The sequence below is a fragment of the Guyanagaster necrorhizus genome (genome assembly GCF_019112545.1).
Source record: "Guyanagaster necrorhizus MCA 3950 unplaced genomic scaffold BT62scaffold_77, whole genome shotgun sequence".
NCBI classification, from domain to species: Eukaryota; Fungi; Basidiomycota; class Agaricomycetes; order Agaricales; family Physalacriaceae; genus Guyanagaster; species Guyanagaster necrorhizus.
The window spans coordinates 48,507-69,145 of record NW_025064956.1 but is presented as its reverse complement, the minus strand read 5'-3'; the positions used below and the strand labels follow the sequence as shown (position 1 = coordinate 69,145).

At 45.0% G+C, this 20,639-nt stretch overlaps 8 protein-coding genes across 8 annotated transcripts; 3 read left to right on the top strand and 5 right to left on the bottom strand.

Annotated features, from left to right (window-relative positions):
* Positions 1-122: 122 nt before the first annotated feature.
* BT62DRAFT_924782 (uncharacterized protein) lies at positions 123-1,012 on the bottom strand (the record flags this gene model as incomplete). Its single annotated transcript, XM_043184659.1, has 5 exons — positions 123-328; positions 387-438; positions 518-640; positions 806-857; positions 951-1,012. 5 exons carry the CDS (start codon positions 1,010-1,012, stop codon positions 123-125), a joined length of 495 nt encoding a protein of 164 aa, XP_043032839.1.
* A 4,348-nt stretch (positions 1,013-5,360) lies between these two features.
* Positions 5,361-7,013, top strand: BT62DRAFT_924781 (uncharacterized protein; the record flags this gene model as incomplete). The annotated part of the gene is made up of 6 exons (XM_043184658.1): positions 5,361-5,495; positions 5,677-5,759; positions 5,781-5,838; positions 5,903-6,015; positions 6,282-6,541; positions 6,826-7,013. 6 exons carry the CDS (start codon positions 5,361-5,363, stop codon positions 7,011-7,013), a joined length of 837 nt encoding a protein of 278 aa, XP_043032838.1.
* A 403-nt stretch (positions 7,014-7,416) lies between these two features.
* On the bottom strand, positions 7,417-7,867 carry BT62DRAFT_1014077 (uncharacterized protein; the record flags this gene model as incomplete). The annotated part of the gene is made up of 2 exons (XM_043178157.1): positions 7,417-7,624; positions 7,695-7,867. 2 exons carry the CDS (start codon positions 7,865-7,867, stop codon positions 7,417-7,419), a joined length of 381 nt encoding a protein of 126 aa, XP_043032837.1.
* A 353-nt stretch (positions 7,868-8,220) lies between these two features.
* BT62DRAFT_1058119 (uncharacterized protein) lies at positions 8,221-8,793 on the top strand. Its single transcript, XM_043178590.1, has 4 exons — positions 8,221-8,354; positions 8,404-8,457; positions 8,516-8,621; positions 8,671-8,793. The coding sequence occupies exons 1-4, from the start codon at positions 8,251-8,253 to the stop codon at positions 8,749-8,751; spliced, it is 345 nt and encodes a 114-aa protein (XP_043032836.1). The 5' UTR covers positions 8,221-8,250; the 3' UTR covers positions 8,752-8,793.
* Positions 8,794-10,723: 1,930 nt separating this feature from the next.
* Positions 10,724-11,367, bottom strand: BT62DRAFT_939069 (uncharacterized protein). Its single transcript, XM_043187649.1, has 4 exons — positions 11,178-11,367; positions 11,032-11,115; positions 10,844-10,976; positions 10,724-10,785 (listed from the first exon to the last, which is right to left on the bottom strand). The coding sequence occupies exons 1-3, from the start codon at positions 11,299-11,301 to the stop codon at positions 10,933-10,935; spliced, it is 252 nt and encodes an 83-aa protein (XP_043032835.1). The 5' UTR covers positions 11,302-11,367; the 3' UTR covers positions 10,724-10,785; positions 10,844-10,932.
* A 476-nt stretch (positions 11,368-11,843) lies between these two features.
* BT62DRAFT_1014074 (uncharacterized protein) lies at positions 11,844-12,426 on the bottom strand (the record flags this gene model as incomplete). The annotated part of the gene is made up of 2 exons (XM_043178156.1): positions 11,844-12,174; positions 12,242-12,426. The coding sequence occupies 2 exons, from the start codon at positions 12,424-12,426 to the stop codon at positions 11,844-11,846; spliced, it is 516 nt and encodes a 171-aa protein (XP_043032834.1).
* A 992-nt stretch (positions 12,427-13,418) lies between these two features.
* On the bottom strand, positions 13,419-13,843 carry BT62DRAFT_939068 (uncharacterized protein). The gene has a single exon (XM_043187648.1). It carries the CDS (start codon positions 13,632-13,634, stop codon positions 13,458-13,460), a length of 177 nt encoding a protein of 58 aa, XP_043032833.1. The 5' UTR covers positions 13,635-13,843; the 3' UTR covers positions 13,419-13,457.
* Positions 13,844-16,748: 2,905 nt separating this feature from the next.
* On the top strand, positions 16,749-17,928 carry BT62DRAFT_1014072 (uncharacterized protein; the record flags this gene model as incomplete). Its single annotated transcript, XM_043178155.1, has 4 exons — positions 16,749-17,259; positions 17,309-17,522; positions 17,576-17,633; positions 17,686-17,928. 4 exons carry the CDS (start codon positions 16,749-16,751, stop codon positions 17,926-17,928), a joined length of 1,026 nt encoding a protein of 341 aa, XP_043032832.1.
* Between the last annotated feature and the right edge of the window lie 2,711 nt (positions 17,929-20,639).

The window sequence follows — 20,639 nt, the reverse complement described above, 5'->3', positions numbered from 1 at the left end:
TAAAATCAGCGCGATAGTAGGCGCCGCAGTACTCTTGGAAGTCCCAGCAGCGCCCTCATGGGTTCTGTAGCCACTAATTTGTACGAAAGTGTATTCTGGTGAGCATAGACCTGGAACGGATTTTATGAGATGGAATGCCGAGGGGAGAAAGTGGTCAGATATACTATGATGGGATCATAACAAACATTCTTCAGTGGAGATCCTACGTTATGGACATAGATCCCAAAGAGCTTGTCAAGAAGTCGCCTATGTTGAAGAAGCCAGAACCAGCTGTCTCCACTGTTATGTTCAAAAGGCTCATCGAACGACATGTGTACGGGCTCCGTCACTAGAAAGAAGAATGAGTGCACTTGGTGAAAGCAAAAGCCATAGTAATAAGAACATACCTGTCTGCACGTTCTTCGGTGAGTCCAAGTTTCCGGCAAAGCGCGGTTTGTTCTACACATATTCGAGTTTGTCGAACTAAGAATGCGCTTTTCAGAGGAGGAGAAAACTTTGCATAAAATAGGCGACTTACAGTGGTCTGACTGTTGGACTTTGCAATGATGTGGGATAACTCGACACAAGTCATCTCGCTGCTCGCCCGAGTAACCACGCATCCCCGTAGGTTTACGGCGGCAAGCGACTGAGCTTGTCGATTCTACAAAGAGTGCAAGTTGGCGATAACACACTTAGTGAAGGAAGAGCCGTCATGAGAATCTGTTTTGTCTGGTTCAGGATCCTGCCACTGAACAGTGGCAGAGCTTGTGGTACGCAGACAGCTCATCGTGGCTGAAGTAGGGAGTGATTGTTACGCCGGTGTCACCTCCACTAAGCGCATGATGTTATTCCATGTGCCCCATGCTAAACGAAGGTTCCTGGCCGGCTCCATCGAATATGAGTCAGATTCTATATGAGCTCTCTAAGTATTTCAGTATTTAGACATAATTGTAAGATAAACCAGTGCTGACAAGAACGGAGACTTTTGGTTGACTTTGGTATAGCCAGTCGCACAGTCTGCCGGACTTCTCATTTTGGCCTCGTTCTCAAGGTCTCAGTGATCATTCAGCACAAATCCAGCTAGGTCAAGAGGGTCAATTTGTTCAATCCTGAGCAAAAAAAGACATGCAATGCTTAACTAGTTGTATTGAAATAGATGGTATTTCCTTGAAGTAAACAACGCAAGTTGGCAAATATATATATAGTTTCGATCTCCAATGTAAGTGCCGATGGATAAGTACAGTGTTGCATTACTGTGGGGCATAATGGCAAATGCAGTGTCTCCTTACTAAAGGACTCTCTTTGCATTCGTTCGAGTTGATGCACGAGCTTGTTAATTACACCCATGCTCTCTAATCAAGAGAATCCTCAATAATCAATGCTTCTAAACAGATACCATCCGAATACTTCTGGAAGAACCGTTTTCTACGTGAGTTATCATCTCCTCCTTCGTTGTTTATACCCTTGTGGGACAGATCCACATGTTAGGAGCACTTCGTGTATTGATAAGAATCCTCCCATACGCTCTATTACCGTCGAACTGTTTATGCTCTATACTGTGCGACTGACGTAGTTTCTCGGGGAGCATTTGATACGTGTTACGAGCATTAGTCCTATCGCGTATATCTCGTTCGTGGCACTCATCTCAGTATTTTGTGAAACGATCTATTACCCCCTCGATCAGGGCAGTTTCTATCCTACCCCACGCGGTCCATAATCTCTATGCGTTGTATTTATCCAGGAACACTGCCTGTTGCCGTTATTCCGCTGGTCTCATCTGCGAGACTTCTTCTCAGACTAAGGTACGTGCTATCATCAGGCTGAAAGTCCGTTTGATTATGCACAGTCAATTTGACTTACACCGCACCCTCATCACTGTCAGATCCTCTCCTTTCTTTCTCGCAGACTGGCTACATTAAAGCTTACCCTATCTTGCTTTCCCAACCAGCTCTTCTCATCCCCCTCCCATCAATACCAAGGACCAAGTACACCACCCCTCGTCTCTGTCTGGACCATTATCATTTCTCCCCTTCTTCTCTCACATTGACTGTTTTTCTGCAGAACAAAGAAAATGCATACACGAAAGAAAACACTTCTTGACCTAGAATAGGTCCGATTCCTTCTCTTGGTTCGCACCTCTCGACTTCGAGTCCTATGTAGTGTCCCGCAGACACCCTATCTGAGGTGTCTGGATATCGAGTATTGGTTCCCTCACGAACAAAAATCCGAATCATGCTCCCAGATGACTTTTCCACTATCCCGTGCTTTCCACAGATGCCATCCTCGGAAGTTGGCAATTATACATAGCTGACAATTGTTGTGATGGAAGGATCCTTGTACCCCTCTCGTATTTTTTTCCTTATTCTCCTCTCAAAATGAAAAACGGATCAAGCAAAGGAATCCGCTCAGTGCCTAATTTTATCAGGCCTCCATCGCGAGAAGTATATGCTCTGGTCCGACCGGCTTGTCTCCATGTCGGACGAGAGTTAGTTATCACGGACTTGAATCTTACGCATGGGGGGTTTCCTGAAGTCGTATCTCACTATTCTTTTATCTTTATGATTAATCTCCCCAATCAGGGCATTCTTCTACTTCTTCTTGGAGATACACCAAGACGAGTCAAAGCCCAGATCAATATTTGGTGTATGCTTTCCGGACTCGTATATATCCAGGAACACCTCTTCCTCCTCGCGGTTGAAAGGATGACTTGCACTGTAATTTTTGCAGCAAATAACTGTACTACAGATACTCGAATTCCTTCAACAGTCTCCCCGACACCACCTTCTCCCTGAATTCGATCATCAGCCATTAGATCATACACAGTCAACTTGAACGCTTGTGTTTATGTAATCCATTCTGTCTTTCCATTCTCAAAAAATCCGTTGACTCTTATCCCAGCACTGAGAACTAAATGTCACATGCCATCACTCACTGAAATGAGTTGGGTAGACGGAGAAATACCTTCCTTTCTATGGGGGTGTGTTTTCCGCAAATGAATATCACACTACCATAGATGATCTCTGATTATGTCTTTTGGCTCACATGTTTCGGTGGCCAGTCAGGATCAGAGTGCCTTCATATCAATAACGTTCTTCCCTGGAAAAGGAATCTGGTCCAGGCCGGCCCTGTTTGTATTTATGTTGGTGAGGGTAAGTCATGCATGAGATATACGAGTCAGAATAAGAGTATTCAACGGCACTAGTAAGGAACTTTCTAACCAACCGGGGACTTTGGAGTCTGGGCAGTCGGGCTCATCGGGTGATAGCCGAACTCATATTTAAGACTAGCATGGTTTAGCGGATGGATTTTTGGGACCAGAATGTACATGCTCAAGTCGTAGCTATTGCTTACATTGTACAAGCTTTCGTTATCATGCCGATGGTGCAACGGCGCCGTGTCTCAGCAGGGGTTCAATTATCCTTCGGTGCATGAATGAAAGGATCAGTAGATCTTTTTTTCCCTGAGATTCCGGCGTCACTCATCTCTCTTTGCTTTTCAACAGGCACATGTTAGAGGTTGCTGAGAATCGAACTTGCGGGGGAAAAAAGGCGATGAATTATATGGTCCATGTAACACTCTAGCCACTACACTGCAGTCCTACGTTGAACTTCTTTGATAACCTGGCTATCAGCAACGCCTTCATTGATGGACCTGCCTGCCCATGGAAATAGAGTTGAAGCACACTGTTTTCACTAATCCTTGTACTGTTGCTCACATCCCACCATTATCAAAAAAGCTAACAGAAGTCACACTTAAGGGTGTAAGAACTTTATGTTCTTCCCATCATTCATCTACATCGACGGAACGAATTTTCGGTTTTAGTTCTTCATGCAATGTTGAAGCCTAAGATACGGAACCCTCACAACAAATATTGGGAATTGGTACTTACCTTTGATAAGGGGGATTGAACTGGGGAAAAAAAACCTCCTTCTGTCTAGCATATACCTGGCAGTCGCAACTGAGCTAAAGTGCCACATCTATCTAGTGAGGAAAGTTGTCGAAGAGGTATGTACTAGCGTGTTTTTTGAACCTCCAATATACTCTTCTTTGTACTCCAGCTGCAGTGTTGCCTCAGGCTGATGGTGCACCAGTACCTACTCCTTCATTGACTTCCTGTCACTCGATAAGATAATGGCGAGAATCGAACTCGTGGGCGTCGAAAAAGTTTCAGGAATGAATTGTGAATGTGACACTCTAACTATTTGTTCAAGTGCTACGTCAACAAATCGGCCTTGATTAAATCTTTCACCAACACCCGGAAATGAAGCAACTGTTCACGCGCCAAAAACCGAGCTGGAGAGGTACAGTCGGAACATCATCCTCTTCTCGCTAATTGATAAATTTCCTCTTTGTACTCGGTCTGTATCATGCTCCTTCCTTTCCCCGCGCATCTTGATTCTTGACGGTCTTATTCCCTAGTACTAAATCATTTCTCTCTCCACCGCCGCCAGATATCTATCTTTAGTTCAATTTTGATATTACGGTTCACACATCTAGGCGGTGAGGAAGTATTTAAGCAAGACGCGCAGCAAAGGAATTTCATACCATCAGTGAGAATCCATTTTCCTACCCACACAATCTGCCCATTTTCGTCTTCGGTTTGTCCCACATGAGTTAAACTTTGTGGCGCGAATCAGGTTTTGAGATGAAATGGAGTGATAAGCCACGGACCACGGTGTACTGATAAGACTCGTCCTTGCCATGCAGGATACACATGTTCTGATATTGCTGAAATGACCTTGCGGTGTCATGCTGAGGATGGAATAGCACCCTTGTATAACGTAGGTGCTCAATTTTCCTTTCCTGTATACCGTCGACCCTTTTCGTCGCTGGTATTCATATGTTCAACAATTATGATAGGAGTTGGGCTTGGATTGTCATTCTCACTTGTAGTTACATGCCCATCAGATCCTCATGAATCGCTGTCCCCCCAAAAAAAAATCTATCGAAGGTTTTTGTTTCACCAAGAATCGAACGCCCAGTGCAAAAAATGCCGACCTGTAGGAATATAGGTACACAATAGCCGGTAAACCAGAGTGCCCTTGTTTTCTATTACTATAAAGTGTCTTCGTCTGCGTCCTCGACCTCTGCCCTTTATCAAATCTCATGGCAGACAAGCATGTGCTGAAGTGGTACAAGGAGTGGGAACTATAATATGATGAACGTGGCATTATCCTTAAGGTATTGACAGGTATAATTGAATTTGTTAGGCTCTCAGCATTTATCCACTTAAGTGGCGCGAGTATGAGACATGGGACCATGTTGGAATAGGTGGAAAATATGAATTCCACCTCTGGGCATCTGCATATGGCATAGAACATGGAGGGGATATGGTCTGGAAGAGGATAGTCAGATATTTCTATGATTAAATTGTGTCTAGCATGCTAAAAACACGATGCAACCTAAACACGTTTCCTGTGGGGTTTCTCAGCGTCGATGAGGAAACGTTGTATGGGAAATGGGACTGCGATGAGGTAACCTCTCTGGGAAGGTCCAGCATGGGCATTGGAAGTGATGTATGCATCTGTTGATCCTTGTGGGTTTCCCTTTTGTTTTCCATCTCAACTTCGTCTCTGCTAGTCCAACAGAAACGTCTTTCTGCATCTCTTCCGCTCCAACACTAGATCGTAACAAGGCAAGAGGTTAATTCGAAGCAGAGCTTTGAGGGTAACATCAAGCATGGCAATGACACGGTAGCATTTGGTTCCGAGTGGTGACACTGGCAGGATCTACCCTAATAGCATCCATATAAATACCATTTTTGGACTCATTTTGAACTTGTATGTACTGTACTGGTATAGATCATGCACCACTGCCACTGAAACCTTTCAGGAAACAGGAGGAGAAATGGATGGAGCAGTGAGTCTTTGTTTCTATAGTAAAAATATAGCCAAGGTTGACTTACACTCGGGCTTCGTCTTAGGTGTACATCGAGCTGGAAGTAACTTTTAGCGTTTTACTTTCAACCCATGAACGTGGTGCATGCGTCAAGGAGAACGCAAACAACCGGTCTGAGATGACTGAGGCCGCTCCTCGGTGTGCTATTTCATCTAACCGGCTTGAACGCCCACTGATGTGTGGTTATTATAGCGTATTTTCATATAAATACGATGTTGAATATGTTGCGGTGTCTGCTTTATCGAGGCGACGCATTTTTAGGTTAGATTTTCTTCGCTTTGAGGACGTACCGTGGATGTTTTCCATCTAGATCCTATCGCTTCAGCCCGTCCTTTTCCAAGCTAAATATAGGGTTACCTCACACATAAATATGCTGAACATTGGAAGTCTGACCACTCTCGTAGCGATGTACAGGATAATGAGAAGGATAAAACAGACCTAGCCACACCTGCAGATTTTACGGATCGAATGATGGAAATGTCATCCGACCCTTCGGTCGACGAATTTATCTATGCGGAATGGAACGATGAATGTATTGAAAAGCATTTCCCTGTTGCCTATGCCACAGTTGCTCGCTATATACCTAATGTGTCGGAGATGCCTGGAAAATTCTGGATTCTCTACCGTCGTCTCCTCCGGATTTTAGCAAAAATAGTTGCGAATCGTTTGTCACCTCTTTCATTAGTCTTCCTAAATTGGTCCCCAATGCTGATAGCAACGTCTCAATGACGGACTGAACTCGTTGTCGTAGCTTGGTAGCTCTTCAATACCCCCGTTTATTTCCTTGTGTATAGTGCTGTAAATATCACACATCCCTAGAACGATATTGTATCATCTACGCTTGATCTTCTGCTGTTGAATACCAATGATTCGGATGGAGCTCTCCCCGCATGCGAAATGAATCGCCTGGTTAACATTTTAAATATATTATCGTACAGTTCGATGTAGTAAAATGGAAGGTTGAAAATTCCAAAGGGCCAGTCCGGGAGAAAGAAGTCTATGGCTATTTTTGGTCTACAGCCTTGACTCTAGACCGCCACCGCTCCTGCAAAAATGAGGATGATATCGCAAGTGCAACCGGGTTGGGAACGAGCGGTGACGAAGTGGAGTGGGCAGAGGAAATTTGCGAAGGATGAATTGAGAGAGTAGTATGTCGATGAGAAGCCTGCTGGGAAGATGCAGAGTGCGAAGGAGTTGACCTTTGCTGCTGTTGGTGGAGCGGGGCATATGGTTCGTATGTTTCTCTCAAGAGAAAGATTAATTTGAGTTCTTCTGATTCCTTATGATAAACCGAAAGAATCTTTGGTAACGGTACAAATGTGGCTTCGTGGGGATGATAGGAAGAGTAGCTCACACCATGGACCGAAGAGGAGGGGTCGAAGAGATGAGATTTAATTATTATGCTGGGGCAGGAACTTACATTCTGCGGGTTTATAACCGTGAAGTCCTAAGGTAATGTGGCTTTGCACTTATTAATCAAATCCGAAGCAGCTGTATCCACCGGATAAGCATTGTGGAAATCGAGTATGAGGATCAGTATTAACCTTTCTCTGCCAGAACCTTAGAGGTGCAGTACTTTGCAGCAAAAGAGGCGTCAATTCCTTTCTCCTCGGCTTCCTTGATGGCTTGCTTGCTCGCGGCCATTGCATTGTGCTCGTGGACCTCAGACCCTGCGCATTCGGCCGAGTTCAATTCAACCTCCGCTCGAAGATGTGTGGCCATTATCAACCAGATTGACGGAATTATCCTGTGTCATCTGTATCTCGACCCGTGATATTAATCTGCTCTATTTGTGTCCTCTAGACGTTTTCTGCTACGAAAGACCATGATCCTGTGAACGACTCGGAACCCACACATAGAAAGCGTCCTCCTCAGGCGATAGAGAATCCTCAGTCGCTTCGATGCCTCCAATTCCCCTCGTCGAGCTCAAAATGATACGAAGATACACATCATAGGTCAGTAAACCCGCATACACCAAAATGTCGCTCATATATCTAGGTATTGGTGGAGGTCCGAGGCATGTGATCCATGGAAGGATTGGATATTGGCAGCGATTCAGGTGAGGTCGCCGGGCTTTTCTGTTTCGTGAACTGAACGTTATTGAAGGCAGGGTATATACACATCGATACAGCATTGATATATGGTCTGCGTCAATGTTTCCTCCTTGGTATGTGCATTGAATGGGGATTTCAGGTACAGAAAAGGCCATCGGCGAGGCAATGAGAGAGCCTGGTATTCCCCACGAGGATTTTTTTCGGCACAACCAAACTCCCCGTACGCCATGTCGTTATCTTCTCTTCAACGTCCACTGACTCTTAGACTAGTTTCAACCGGCAGGACCATGTCACTGAATGGATTTTCCACGAGATTTGGATGGCTCTGCTGCCACCCTCGATTCTGCTACCTTCAACGAGTCCTACGGCGAATGCTAGTAGGAGGGTCAAAGCTATTGGAGTCAGCAACTTTTCCATCAAGACGTATGTACTTTCCATATTCCCATGGGTTCATATTAACGGCGATTCCCAGTCTTGAAGAGCTATTCCAAACAACAACTACCACTCCAGCCATGAACGTGATAGAGTATGTGTATGTCCTGACCCGACTGTCGTACCCACAGTTCTAAGAATCTCCATTTCAGGCAACATCCTTACTTTTTACAGACCGATCTCATCGCTTACCACAAGAAGGGCATCGCTACCATACCGACGGGCGACAACGAGCAGAAGCAGAAGGATATTATCAATGTTAGTAGTTGCAGTTCTCTTTGGCTTTTGATCGACCTTGTTCTTTCAGTTTCCCACTCTCGATGAAGAGGACATGGTGAAGATAAATGGATTGGACCGCGGCGAGAGGTTGTGTGACAACATCGACTAGAATGGCAGGTCCTGGGCATGGACGAAGGAGAAATTGGGATGGTAGTAGCCATGCTACCTCACAATGTATTTCTTGATTCTAGGGATGGCCCGTAGTGTGTTATGGTCAGCATCTTTCTGCATGCCACGAGTTCGGTAGTGGTAGTTGATGGACTTGTAAAACATTTTATAACTAACTCCTTGTCCATATCATGACAAACCCGGCGGCCAATTTTTCTGCACAGTGTCGGAAGGCATCGTAAGATTTAGAGAGCAATGACGATGGAAAGTCCTAGTCTCTGGGCATGAAAGCGACTTCACAATGCTCTGTAAGAAGTACTAACTGTCCCTGACCAGAGCAGGAGAACGAGGGATCTAACTAGTTAAACAGCATCACTGGCAGCAGTGCTGGCTGAGGATTTTCCTTCAAGTTTACCGAACTATAAGATCAGAGTCTACTAGCGACTAGTAGTAATAGTACGATGGTGTGGGCTAAAGTGAATTACCACTTACATTCTGTGATGATGCCGCGGCCGCCTCGTTCAACTGAGTCCTAGTCGGCGGATGGCCCCGAATCAGGCTCAGTCGGCTCTAGTTTGTCTGGTTGCAATAACCCCATATAACCTTAGATGGGGAAAGTTGTAATAGTTTCACACTACTACAGGTGGCAGCCATAGACGTGATGGTTATGGTGACTTCTCATAGACCCTGGTAGACATCGGTAACGCCTTTTGCCGACGTTAAACCATCGTTGTTTACTGTGGGTGAAATGGTTCGTTTTCCTGGTGCTGGTCAGTACATGTACTTCTCCTTGTACAGCACCACTTCCGAAAGGATAAGCCCTATCCCTGGCATCCCGCTCACTTCAAGCCCGAGGACGATCGTTGTCAGTGTTATTTCGCGCGGTTCCTTGTTAGAGAGCTCTGACACTGGTGGGATGCGAGGCGTCTTTGGATGAGATTAAACAGCGGGGGTGAAATGTCGTCAACGATGCAGCGAAAACATCCGGCCGTTGCGAAATGCACGAGATAGGCTGTGTTGCTACAACTCATCGATGGCAATGTCACTGCTTTGGAAAGTCTTCACCGACTCAGACAAAGAAGGAGAGTCCGAGAATAGTTCTTCGCGGGGCATTAGAGGTTGGCATCGAGTATCTGACACGCGGATGCTCTCCTGCATGAGGAACGAAGCTCCACCCGGTCAGATTTCATGTCAGGAGACCAGAGCTCATGGGAGATGCCGTTGATTAGCTGTGATATCGATGTTCCGTATCAATCTGGGACGACCTCCCCAGTGTCCGGAGTGGCGATGAGCTAGATACCTCCTCAATGAGGGAACATAGAGCGGTATAACATGTAGTCGAGAAAACAAAGTACGCTTTGGAACCATGTTCTAACCCCCCAATAATTGTCAAGGTAAGATCTGTTGAATTTGTGAATAGAGAGATAAGCAATGATCTGATAGAGAATGCTGTCGAATCGTTGAAATAGCTGTTCATCTAGGTACCTGTATGATCCAAGCCCTGTGAACGTCGACTACAATGCCGAGGACATTTTGAAATGGGACGTCAAAGATGACTGTTTCCGGGATGCTGCGTACGTGAATGTTGAAGAAGACGGGAGAAAATTATTATCGGATTCCGAGTTTACCATTCGCTGGAGAAGGAAGAATAATTATTATGAATGTTACATTTCATATTCTATAGATCACGGTCGATACATTGAATTTCTTGAACATTGTCTCGGTGTTTGTCAGGCATCTAAGTACACTCTCACAAACAACCAAGGCGAATTTTGCGTCTTTATTTTCCCACTTTATTCCCACTACATTGTGCTCCAGTAAACGATCACCACCACTGCTGCTGCTGCGAAAAGTCACCCACCAGTACCTCTTGTCTTCGCACCATACCATCCCTGTTTAGGCAGGATTACCCCGACAGGACCAGAAAGCTCACAAATTTTTCGTAGGAACATAAATACGAAGATTTCTGCTAATCGATCTTTGCATTTTGAATTTGAGGGGCCCATTATGCTAATACCGTTCAGTGGGACTAACACTACGGAGAGCAGCCAACCCTTGAAGAGGAGATGCAGCAGAGGGGATAGCAGACGTACCCGAAGCCTTCTCTTCCTCAGAAGACGATCTCTGGGTAAACAAACGCCTCGCGCAAATGTAGATAGCTGTAATCGAGGGACCCACAAGCTCAACGGCTGATTCCAACACGGCATTGCAGCTTCAGTAGCCGACCTGGCCGGAAATACCATAATCAGACGAACCATGGCCAGCAGTTTTAGTAGCATACCACAGAATTGGCCCCCCTTCAAATGGTTATCGGTAATTTCCCAAAGATTTCGCCTAAGGCCTTCGTTTGCGGTCGCATCGACAGCTGAAAACATCGAACTAAGCGGTTTGAACCATAGTTGGTGCCCTCCTGGTTTGAACACATACAAATGGACAGTGCGAATAAACCCGAAGGCGAGTGCAGAGAGCCAGTAAAATCCGAAGGGTAAAGGGAAGACTGGAATATGCAGGTGCACCAGCAAAGCAAATCGAAAGACAACAAAATACTCATTTTCATCCATCAAAATGCATTCTTTGTACACGTAAAACCAACATTTTCGAGTCCGAAAGCCATACGATAAGAAATACAGAGATACAACACGACGAAAGCGCCTAGGGTATTTATCCGGGTCCATAAAATTTGCAATTGTTTGGCACACCGCACCGGACAGGGATCTCAGATGTTAGCCAAGTTTACTCGCTGCACTCACAATTAGATACGAAGGAGCAGGAAGGAAGGAATAGGCGGCTTACGATGCGAAGACGACGGAGGCTACGGGAATCCCGAAACAATAGTAACGTCGGGACTCCGAGTCGTGTGGCCTGCAGCTGCGAGGAAGTCTTCGCCCTTTCCCTCTTTTTGAGCATGGAATACTGACGAAATAGAAAAATCCTTTCCTTACGACCTCCGCTGTGAGTCGGAAGCGTCGGAAAACCCATGGCGATATGAAAAACCTACCATGGTACACCCTCCAGGCTACCATAAACTGCTACATAACCCAAGCAACAATGACCTCTAGTACCAAAATTGCCACATCCAAAACATTCGCGCCTTCAATAGCCCAGGAAATCCCTCCCTTCTGAGTAATTTTGCTCTCCGGAATGTTCGGATACACGGAAAGCCAAGTACATGCAAATATCGTGGCGAGAAAGCTCCATACGATATTCCATGGGTGCGCCTTCGTCATCGTCAGGGGATATCTCCGCCGCAGAGGCGCAAGAGATGGACGGGGGAACGAGAACGATCTTGGGGTTCTGATACGTTTCGGAGATTCCGAGGACCTTGGAAAGAATTACTCTGCACAGCGGAACGTGAAGTATCTGCGTAACACCCACTGGCCAGTATCTGTCGACAAAACGGACTGAGCTCAAGAAAACGGTTGTGCTACAGGAATTCGCCTGCATTTATGTTAGACTGCTGAACAGTGAATAAAATAAGGGGAAATTATCACCGAAATCCGTGCGGAGGAATATTGAGCTTGAGGACGAGAGGACCTTTATTGACAATCAATCGAACGAATGAGTTATTTCGACAGACGGAGACACCGGTTCGCGGATATGGCGAAGTTAGGTTTTCATGCAGAGAAACGGAGATGAACGCTAGCCTAAATGAGACGTCCGTGAGAACACATAGCATTGCCAAGTGAACATGTTTTTCATATCGACGTACATCATTTCAAGAAACGGCAGAAGCACCACTTTTAGCGGTTAGACCAACACGTTTCCACACTAGAGAAGGTCCTCGTTTGGCACCTAGAACTGCTCCATGTGTTCTTAATAGGACTCTTAAACTATGTCCGTTGAATGGTTCGTGAAAAAGGAAAATCTGAGGTAGAAGAAGCAGAAGGAAATTGCCATTTAATGATGGACTGTAGATAGGCAGCGCTGGTGAGAATGAAGCACAGGTAAGAGGGGCAAGGCGTTTCAGAAGTTCTAGGTGCTTAATCAAAGCCGAAAAAGCCCCTGTAAGCAGATTCTGGTTGTAATCGAGGACTGAGAGCACGTACGTAGTTAATTTTTCCAAGGGCGAGGAAAGCAAGTGTAACGACCTGTGTTCATTCATAATTGATAGCATGTACTCGAAAGTACACTCACGATAATCAGTTGAGAGTGCTGCGATAGCCAGTGGGATAGGTACAGGCACGCTAGTGATGGTAAGAGGCAAGTATGGAATGAAGCGGCACATACCGGAATTATCCTATGCATACAGTCGAAATCTCGTGGTGCCCAGGCCACAAAGACATCGTAGGAAACGAACGAGCAGACTATCTGGCGAAGAAAGGAGCAGAGAAAACAACGGAAGCAATGGGCAGAACAAGGGCCAACGCTAGAAGGGAGGCAAAGGCAACAACGCTGGAAGAGTGGAGAAAGGCATGGGAGGCCAGCCCTAAATGGGGACGCTACGTGACGGCAAATAGAATTCCACCATCACTGAAGCCGACACCCCACCTCATAGACCTTGCCGCAAAAAGAGAGCTATTTGGCAGAGTGCTTCAGTGTAGAACAGGCCATGGATACATAGGCGAGTACTACTCACAATTCGTGCCAAGTAAGAACGTTGATTGCCCTTGTGGAGAATTGTTTCAGACACGGGAACACATCCTGCGGGAATGCCCCCTCTACGAAGAACAACGGGGGATCCTCCGGAATGTGTCAAGGACTATTTACCTACCAGACATCCTTGGCACCAAGGAAGGAATCACAGCACTGAGCGAGTTCATGGAGAACACGGGAGCATTCACCTGGACGGGACAACCACAAAACGAGAAGCTCGCTCCAGAGCCAGAAGAGGAAGGAGGAGGAGAATGGTGGGAAGAAGAAGAAGGCGACACGGAAGACGAGCATGGATAACTGCCGCGCACCCACCACACCATAGACCATGTCCAGCACAGCCAGCACTCAAGACATGCTCGCAAAACACCCCAGGCTTCAGCCAACCGCAGGATCAAACGAACCAATTAGCCCACCACGAGGGCACAAAATACCATACATGTCCGTTACTCTACTCCACACTACACGCCAAAACACCCGGGGAACTCAGAAGGAAGAACGGAGGGACTGGAACAAGAGGGAAAGAGGATCCTGAGGCCCTGTACCTCCACCGCGTCTTAGTAGTTAGCTTACTTGTTGCGGTTAATCAAATGCTGAGGACAAAAAAAAAAAAAACATACCGGAATTAACAAGGGCCAACGAGACCGGCGGCGGCCCGGGTTCACCGTTCATACTTTTCTCGATCACCGTTGTGGTCTCTTGAAATTTACCATAAGTATTATCATGGCGGTAAAGGGGCTGTTTACAGCGCAAGTATGAATGGGATTGACACTAAGTAAGTTTGGGGAGGGAGGATGATCAAAACTCGAAAGCATTGTACTTAGATGGATTTCCTGGTGCGCAATATAATGGTTATGAAGGTCTGATTTGACCAGATCAGGATTTCATAGATCCATGTACATAGAGATGCAGTGAGTTGTCTCTGAGATATAAAGATTCCGCACTGCTTAAGGTAAGCTGAAGAAACTAGTGATCTGACTGACTGTTTGTTTCTCGATACACTTTTAGAACACATTAGCAATTCCAAACACTTTCAGACACTTGCTAATAACTACACCCAAAGCTACGAATTCAATCTCTAAACTATTTTTATACTAAGTCTATGACTTGAAGCCCTTAACATTATTCCCGCTAATTGGAGACCAGAAAACTTGCCCCCACTACTTACTATTCCTGCCTTTATACTGTCCAGTCTGCCTAATTTAAGAATACCAATGTTATGACTCCAAGCCTGTTAGTTAATCCCCTTACGCGTCTTGACAATTACGAGCTCATACGTGTCGATCGTCCCCGGGTCCCGATCACAAAATGCTTTTGTTCTGGATGAGCCTGGACCCCCCCTCCCCAGCTGCTCCATTTACTCGCTAATGGGCGCCTTGGGAGAATGAACTCATATCTCAGGCACGCGAATCGACCGTCGGGCCAGTTTCAGGTTTCAGCATTTTTCTCGCCTGGTAATCGTGAAATCACGCCGTCTTCGCCAACTCGCCCGGTGCGGGATTTCCTTACTGTGACATCGCATGGTATAGTGAATTCCCCCGAAATATGTCGAAAACTCCTCCCATAGTCCGTCACATTTTACGGCTCCTCTTTTGTTTTAGGCTAGCCTCCTTTAATACAAAAGGCGAAACGCCACGGCAAGTACACGCCTAGACGTTTGCCAGGCCCAAGGCTTGGTCCTAATCAAGTTAATGTAGAATCTTTTGAGTTTTGTGTTGTTATTACTCTTAATTCTCATCGATATCCCTGATGAATTTCAATTTTCAGGTTTGGTCCTCTTGATTTTCCCCAGTCTCACTTGGGTTGAAAGGGAAAATTCCAATTCGCCATCATCTTCTTTGTCGCTGGAGCCTGGATAATCATCGAGGGAGTCGTCCTCTAATTACACCACGAGCCCAGCATCTGGGAGTTGGTGGTCCGGCAATTTAGGGGCAATGTATTCATGGCATTTCTTCATAAGTCGGTACCCTAGTTCTGATATCATCACCTACCACTAAACTTTCCTGAAAGTTTCTTCGATAACTCTCGGGAGGGTATCTCAATATAGGCGACAGTGTTACAAACACATTTTCCCGGAGTATAGCAGCTCAAGGAGAGTACTGTGTCTGCAAAGCTCGAAGTTTGGAATGTTAGAAACACAATGACTCATGGTGATGTGACAATGAACTCTTGCCATAACTATTGATTTGGATCCCAAGAATTGATGGTAGGAGGTGGGGTCCTCAGCCGTCCGGAAGATTTGGAGGATATATAGATATGTAGGTGCTCGGTCGCCGTTAGCTGTGTAACAGGAGTGAGATTCCAAGAGGAGTGAGATGGGGAGATGGGGAGATGCCCTCCAATGTATGTACCATATCTACTTACATACTGCTGTTCTTATAGGTGACATAAATGTAAAAGAAGACAATGTAACAAACATAGTAAACTAAAGACAAGAAATAATGAGGACAATGTAATAGCTACAGGGCGAGGTTCTCGTGTGAGACGATGGACAATGTGCCACCTAGTGGCATGAAATCCTCTACAGGTAGGTCCATAGGGAATAGGAGGAGTGGAAGAAGGAGATTTCTGAATCTAAGCAATGTAAGTCATCCTTCTCTATGACCTATTACTCTCTGACCGTCTTTCTTATGGAAGATGGTCCAGCAGACCTTTGGACGGATAAACTCCAAGTATGGATCATCTCCACCTCTCTAGCATAAGAAGGAAAGAATCCTTGCTGAAGCGAAGCCAAGTCCCCTCTAAGCCAAGATCAATCGCGCCCTCCCATCCATAGAACTCAATAATGTACGTGCTTTTTCCAGATATTATGACACTTTCCAAAATCGACATCAGGTTCCAAGTCATCTATGTATTAGGAGAGTACTGATCAGTTAAGAATGTTCAACATTCATTAATCCCTTTCCCTGTATTTATTGATCTCTCATATTCAAGTAGTTGTTCATGTAAGGACGTTCGACATTCCTGTTAGCAATAATTAAAGCACCTGGATGTAGCCTGCTACAAGGGGTTCAGTCAAGACTTCCACACCTCATTTCGCCTTGCTGTGTGGAATTCCGGAACTACTGAGATGCTATTGTGAAACAGCCTTCTACAATTACATGCCGCCATTAAAAAATTGCAGCCGGAAAACATACAATAATTTCATTGAAGTGGTTCATGTATTTCTCAAACAAGATAGGGTCCTTCACATTCTTGCGTTGTGCCTTTTCCAAGGATCGACGAACACATCACTGCCATACATGTTTGGAAGAATCATTGATCCTGTTGCCTAGGTCCGAGACGGAGAGTTAGGAACAGCTATTGGTAGTCGTGGTTGTAGCTATGGACAGATGGAGAACTACGGTAATCCTGCCCTAAAGTTCATGTGGTCACCGGGGGACCAACGCTCCCTCTGTCTGTCGTGAAATGAACTTTCTCGCATCATCCCAATGTTTCCCTTCACTATTTCCCCTCTTCATACCGCAGCATGGATACGTCGTGCCCAAGTCGTCCGACAATGTCGTTGTCTTCATACCCCGCTCTGCTCTTATAACCATTAACTACCGCTCATTTGGTGTCCCCCTCCGCCAACTTATCCTGGGGATCCAGGTATGTCTACATTTAGAGATGAATGGTTTCCACCGACTAATTGTTCCCTTCATGGAAACTCGCAGCGTTACGTGTCCTACCATTATGCCTGGCCCGAAAAATAACGTTGGCCGACATCGCCGTAAAAGGCGCCGCAGATGTCCCTTGAACTTTAATGCTGATATTGAAGCACCCACTATCACTCCTCATAAACGCACTGCCTCTGTTACTCTAGGAGAGACTGAACATCCTCCAAAAAAGCGAAAGACAAATTCGACAGTTGTGCACTTTTCTTCCGGAACAGACAATGTGGAAACAGGTCCAGAGTCCTCAGTTCACGATGCACAAGGTCGGTATCTAATATAATTGCTTCGGCTTTTACCCATGATTCTACTCAGAACCAGAACCATTGACCGAGAGATTTGACCTAGCAGATCCCAATGCTGTTGATGATAATGGATTCTACGAGGTCGTCAAAAGATCGGCCCTACCGGTCCTGCCCATGAACGATCCTATTAAGGAACCCGAACCTGAAGCAACGGCCGATGTGAGGTATTTCTTTAAGGATTTGAAAGACCAGTTTCCCCAAAAACGTCTTTGTCGTCTATGCAAGTGAGGATATGCCACAGATATACACACAAACTTGACTTATGACCTCGATATAGAAAAGTCTTCGCAGCCCATGTGACAAAATGTCGGCAGCACATGGCAGCAGCTCATAAGGTTAGCGACATCTATCGAAGTGATCAGAACAAAGATGAATCACGTTAAACAGGCGAATTATTACAAGTATTGCAACAGCCATAACTTTGAATCAAAATTGACCAAGGATCTCAAACGGAAGAAAAATGCAGATAACCTCATGCAGACTGTGGATCGGTCTCGTCTTCCAAGGGCTTCTCATTACTTGAAGGATGGGTTTACGCGACTTTGCTTAGGATGGGGAGCTGCTACAGACCAGGCAAGTAACATTTCTCACTGCAATATCTCCATGATGAATCAATCTATCTCCAGCTGATGGCTGTTCTTGAGGACCAGTGATTCATTGCAATCATTCAGATGGCAGCAGCTGCTTCTAATCCTGATGTTGTATATCTCCCAAACTGAGTGGCCACAAGGGCAGGCTACAATCAGCACTCACAGGAATATATTTTGGGCCTAAAAAAACTTTTCACAGTAAGTTGTTACAGATGTAAATATTTGATGCTCACTATGATTTAGTCAGATAAGGTGAAGGGGCAAGTGTCACTAATGTGTGACATATGGGAGGTGGGAAACCATTGAAGAGGATCTGAGTGCACACAAGGTGAAAATGGATATAGCAGAGCACTATCCACTGACCACACTCACACCAACATACATACAAAACTCTTAGTTCATGGGGGGATTATAATGTGATAAAAGTAGTAATCATCAAATATAATTGTCTTCTTCAATGAATCCACAGTGCATGAACAGCAATAGCATGTGTACAACAGTCCTAGATCTCTCTAAGTCTCAAAGCTTTTTTGTTATGATTTTTCCTACTTTTATCTTTTATTTGAGGGATTAACCCTATCTTTGCTTAGTCAGCACAACACACCCAGTTGGTCATTGTTCTTCGATGTGATGGTAACTGCTTGATGACAGACAATACCCTTTTGTAGGTAGCTTAACGACACTGGACAAAATGCTCTGTTATGCCAGGATGCACAATTAGGTAGTTATATCTATAGAACAGATGATGACTAGTATATAAGTAGTGTAGCTCTTGCTGTAGTATCCCCAGCTTCAAGCTAAAGTTTTATCTTCACCATCTTATCTCAAGTGACTTGCAACACCTTGACAACACAGAACCAAATAACACATTCAGTGGACTCTGACATCACTGCCTGAAGTGTGAGGCAGTGTCAGTTTATCATGTGTTTAGGTCACATGGAATTTGGGCTTAACATTTTTGTTTTATGAAAACAAGAGGTGGCAACAAGTGTTGCCAGGCCTCAGGGCAAAGGGTACTGCAGCTTAATATAATATGTTGAAACACTCCCACAAAACTCTCAGAAGGTCCTGAGCACAGCTCAGATCAACTCAAAATCCCTAACACACACAATACACAACTCAAAGCTTTGCACTCTAAACAAAAACCAATCACAAACATGTCCACAAGTGCCAAAGAGCACAGATCTCTGTTCACAAGTTTCCAAACTGATCATAGACCCACAGGATTCAAACCTATGTGATTCAGAGACACAAAACACAATAAAACACCATCCAACAGACCAAAGGGTTTGAACCTCTGCCACCTGTAGTGCTGCACATCACAAATACCTCAAAAACTCAAGATGATGCCCTTTAGACACTGCTCTCTTATTCTCAGGTTAGAGTGCAATCCAAAACCTCTTATCAAACCAGGCTCAAGTCCTTCACAAGCTTCAATGCCTCACTCAGTTCTCAAAGCTCTCTCAATGATATTCAATAATGAGTTTATTCTCTGACCCAAAGTTACAAACACAAACCCAGAGCTAGAGTGCAAGGCTTTCTGTGCCCAATACACCACAACTGTGAGGGTCAGAAACCTGTATCCTACTCATACAATGCTATATTTAAATACTCTACTGTGGTACTTACTAATACAATCCTACTATGGTATCTTCAAAGCATGGAACTCTGTGCCAGATCCTGTGGGTATTATTCATGTGCATATCACAGTTGCCATGCTTAGTCTCTTCTGGGCCAGGACTGCACAATGTTTCCTTGCTATCTTACCTTGGCTAGCTGGCCTAGCCAGGTCTGCTCACTTTCTTATTTTCTCAGTGACACATCCCTGGCAGTGGTAAACTGTTCTGGACTCCTGGGGTTATCTCTCATGTCTGGAGTCAGCCACAATAGTTATGTTCTCTTTTCCAGTGTCTCAACATTCTCTCTGGCTCATAAAATGCACTGCTTCTGGCCTGACATGCATTAATTAACTTACCCAATATGGTATATGTCATACCTTAGTATGATGCAGAGTCCCTTGCTGTGTTAAGTGTGCTAAGGCACTGTAAGTATGCATGCAAGTCTCTGAGCAGTACATGTGCTATTCATCTCTGAGGGTAGTATTCCTCTATCTATTCTTTTGTTGCCATCATTTCATTTCTCTGTTCAACACCCAGTTATTCAGATACCTTTCTTTGGGTCTCAGTTCTCTGTTCTAAAGCATGTCCCATCAGTGCATCAATGGCTGTACATCCTTGATCAATGTGATCAGGATTGCTGATCATATTGATCATATTCTTTTTATTTTTAGCATGTCCCCTTGTAATGGTATTGGTGTATTTAGGGCCAAGTGCTGGGACCTCACATGCAGTCTAACCCCTCTGGTATTAGTCTGTTATTAGGCCATGCACTCTGCCCATTGTTACTTCAGTTTAGCCTTATGATGGCTCAGTTTCTGTGCACTCTTATCCTATTCTCAGTTACATGCTTACTGGACTGGAATGCAGTCCATGTATTCTCAATTTTTGCAATTTTACATGCCTGAACATGGAGAGGGTGTGTCACCATACCAGCTACTTCACTGTAACAGGTCATTATATTGAGGAGAAGGTGCCTAAGGCATGGGTGATGAAGACTTCATTATTGGGCCTCCCATGTGTTGTAGGAGCACACACCAGCAAGTGTCTGGGACAACTTTTATTCAAGGTGGTCGAGTGAGCTGGCACAGAGAAGAAGGTAAAAATCTTATCCATGTCAGTGGTATATACTTGC

What these genes read in the sequence shown, in the direction of transcription:
- BT62DRAFT_1058119 (XM_043178590.1), top strand. Translation starts at nt 8,251, where the DNA reads ATGGCTCTGCTGCCACCCTCGATTCTGCTACCTTCAACGAGTCCTACG. An exon ending in CCAGCCATGAACGTGATAGA is followed by an intron (nt 8,458 to 8,515) that starts GTATGTGTATGT and finishes TCTCCATTTCAG; the next exon opens with GCAACATCCTTACTTTTTAC. An exon ending in AGCAGAAGGATATTATCAAT is followed by an intron (nt 8,622 to 8,670) that starts GTTAGTAGTTGC and finishes TTGTTCTTTCAG; the next exon opens with TTTCCCACTCTCGATGAAGA.
- BT62DRAFT_939068 (XM_043187648.1), bottom strand. Translation starts at nt 13,634, where the DNA reads ATGCTCGTCTTCCGTGTCGCCTTCTTCTTCTTCCCACCATTCTCCTCC.
- BT62DRAFT_939069 (XM_043187649.1), bottom strand. Translation starts at nt 11,301, where the DNA reads ATGAGTATTTTGTTGTCTTTCGATTTGCTTTGCTGGTGCACCTGCATA. An exon ending in TTTATTCGCACTGTCCATTT is followed by an intron (nt 11,116 to 11,177) that starts GTATGTGTTCAA and finishes CGATGTTTTCAG; the next exon opens with CTGTCGATGCGACCGCAAAC. An exon ending in GAAGGGGGGCCAATTCTGTG is followed by an intron (nt 10,977 to 11,031) that starts GTATGCTACTAA and finishes ATTTCCGGCCAG; the next exon opens with GTCGGCTACTGAAGCTGCAA.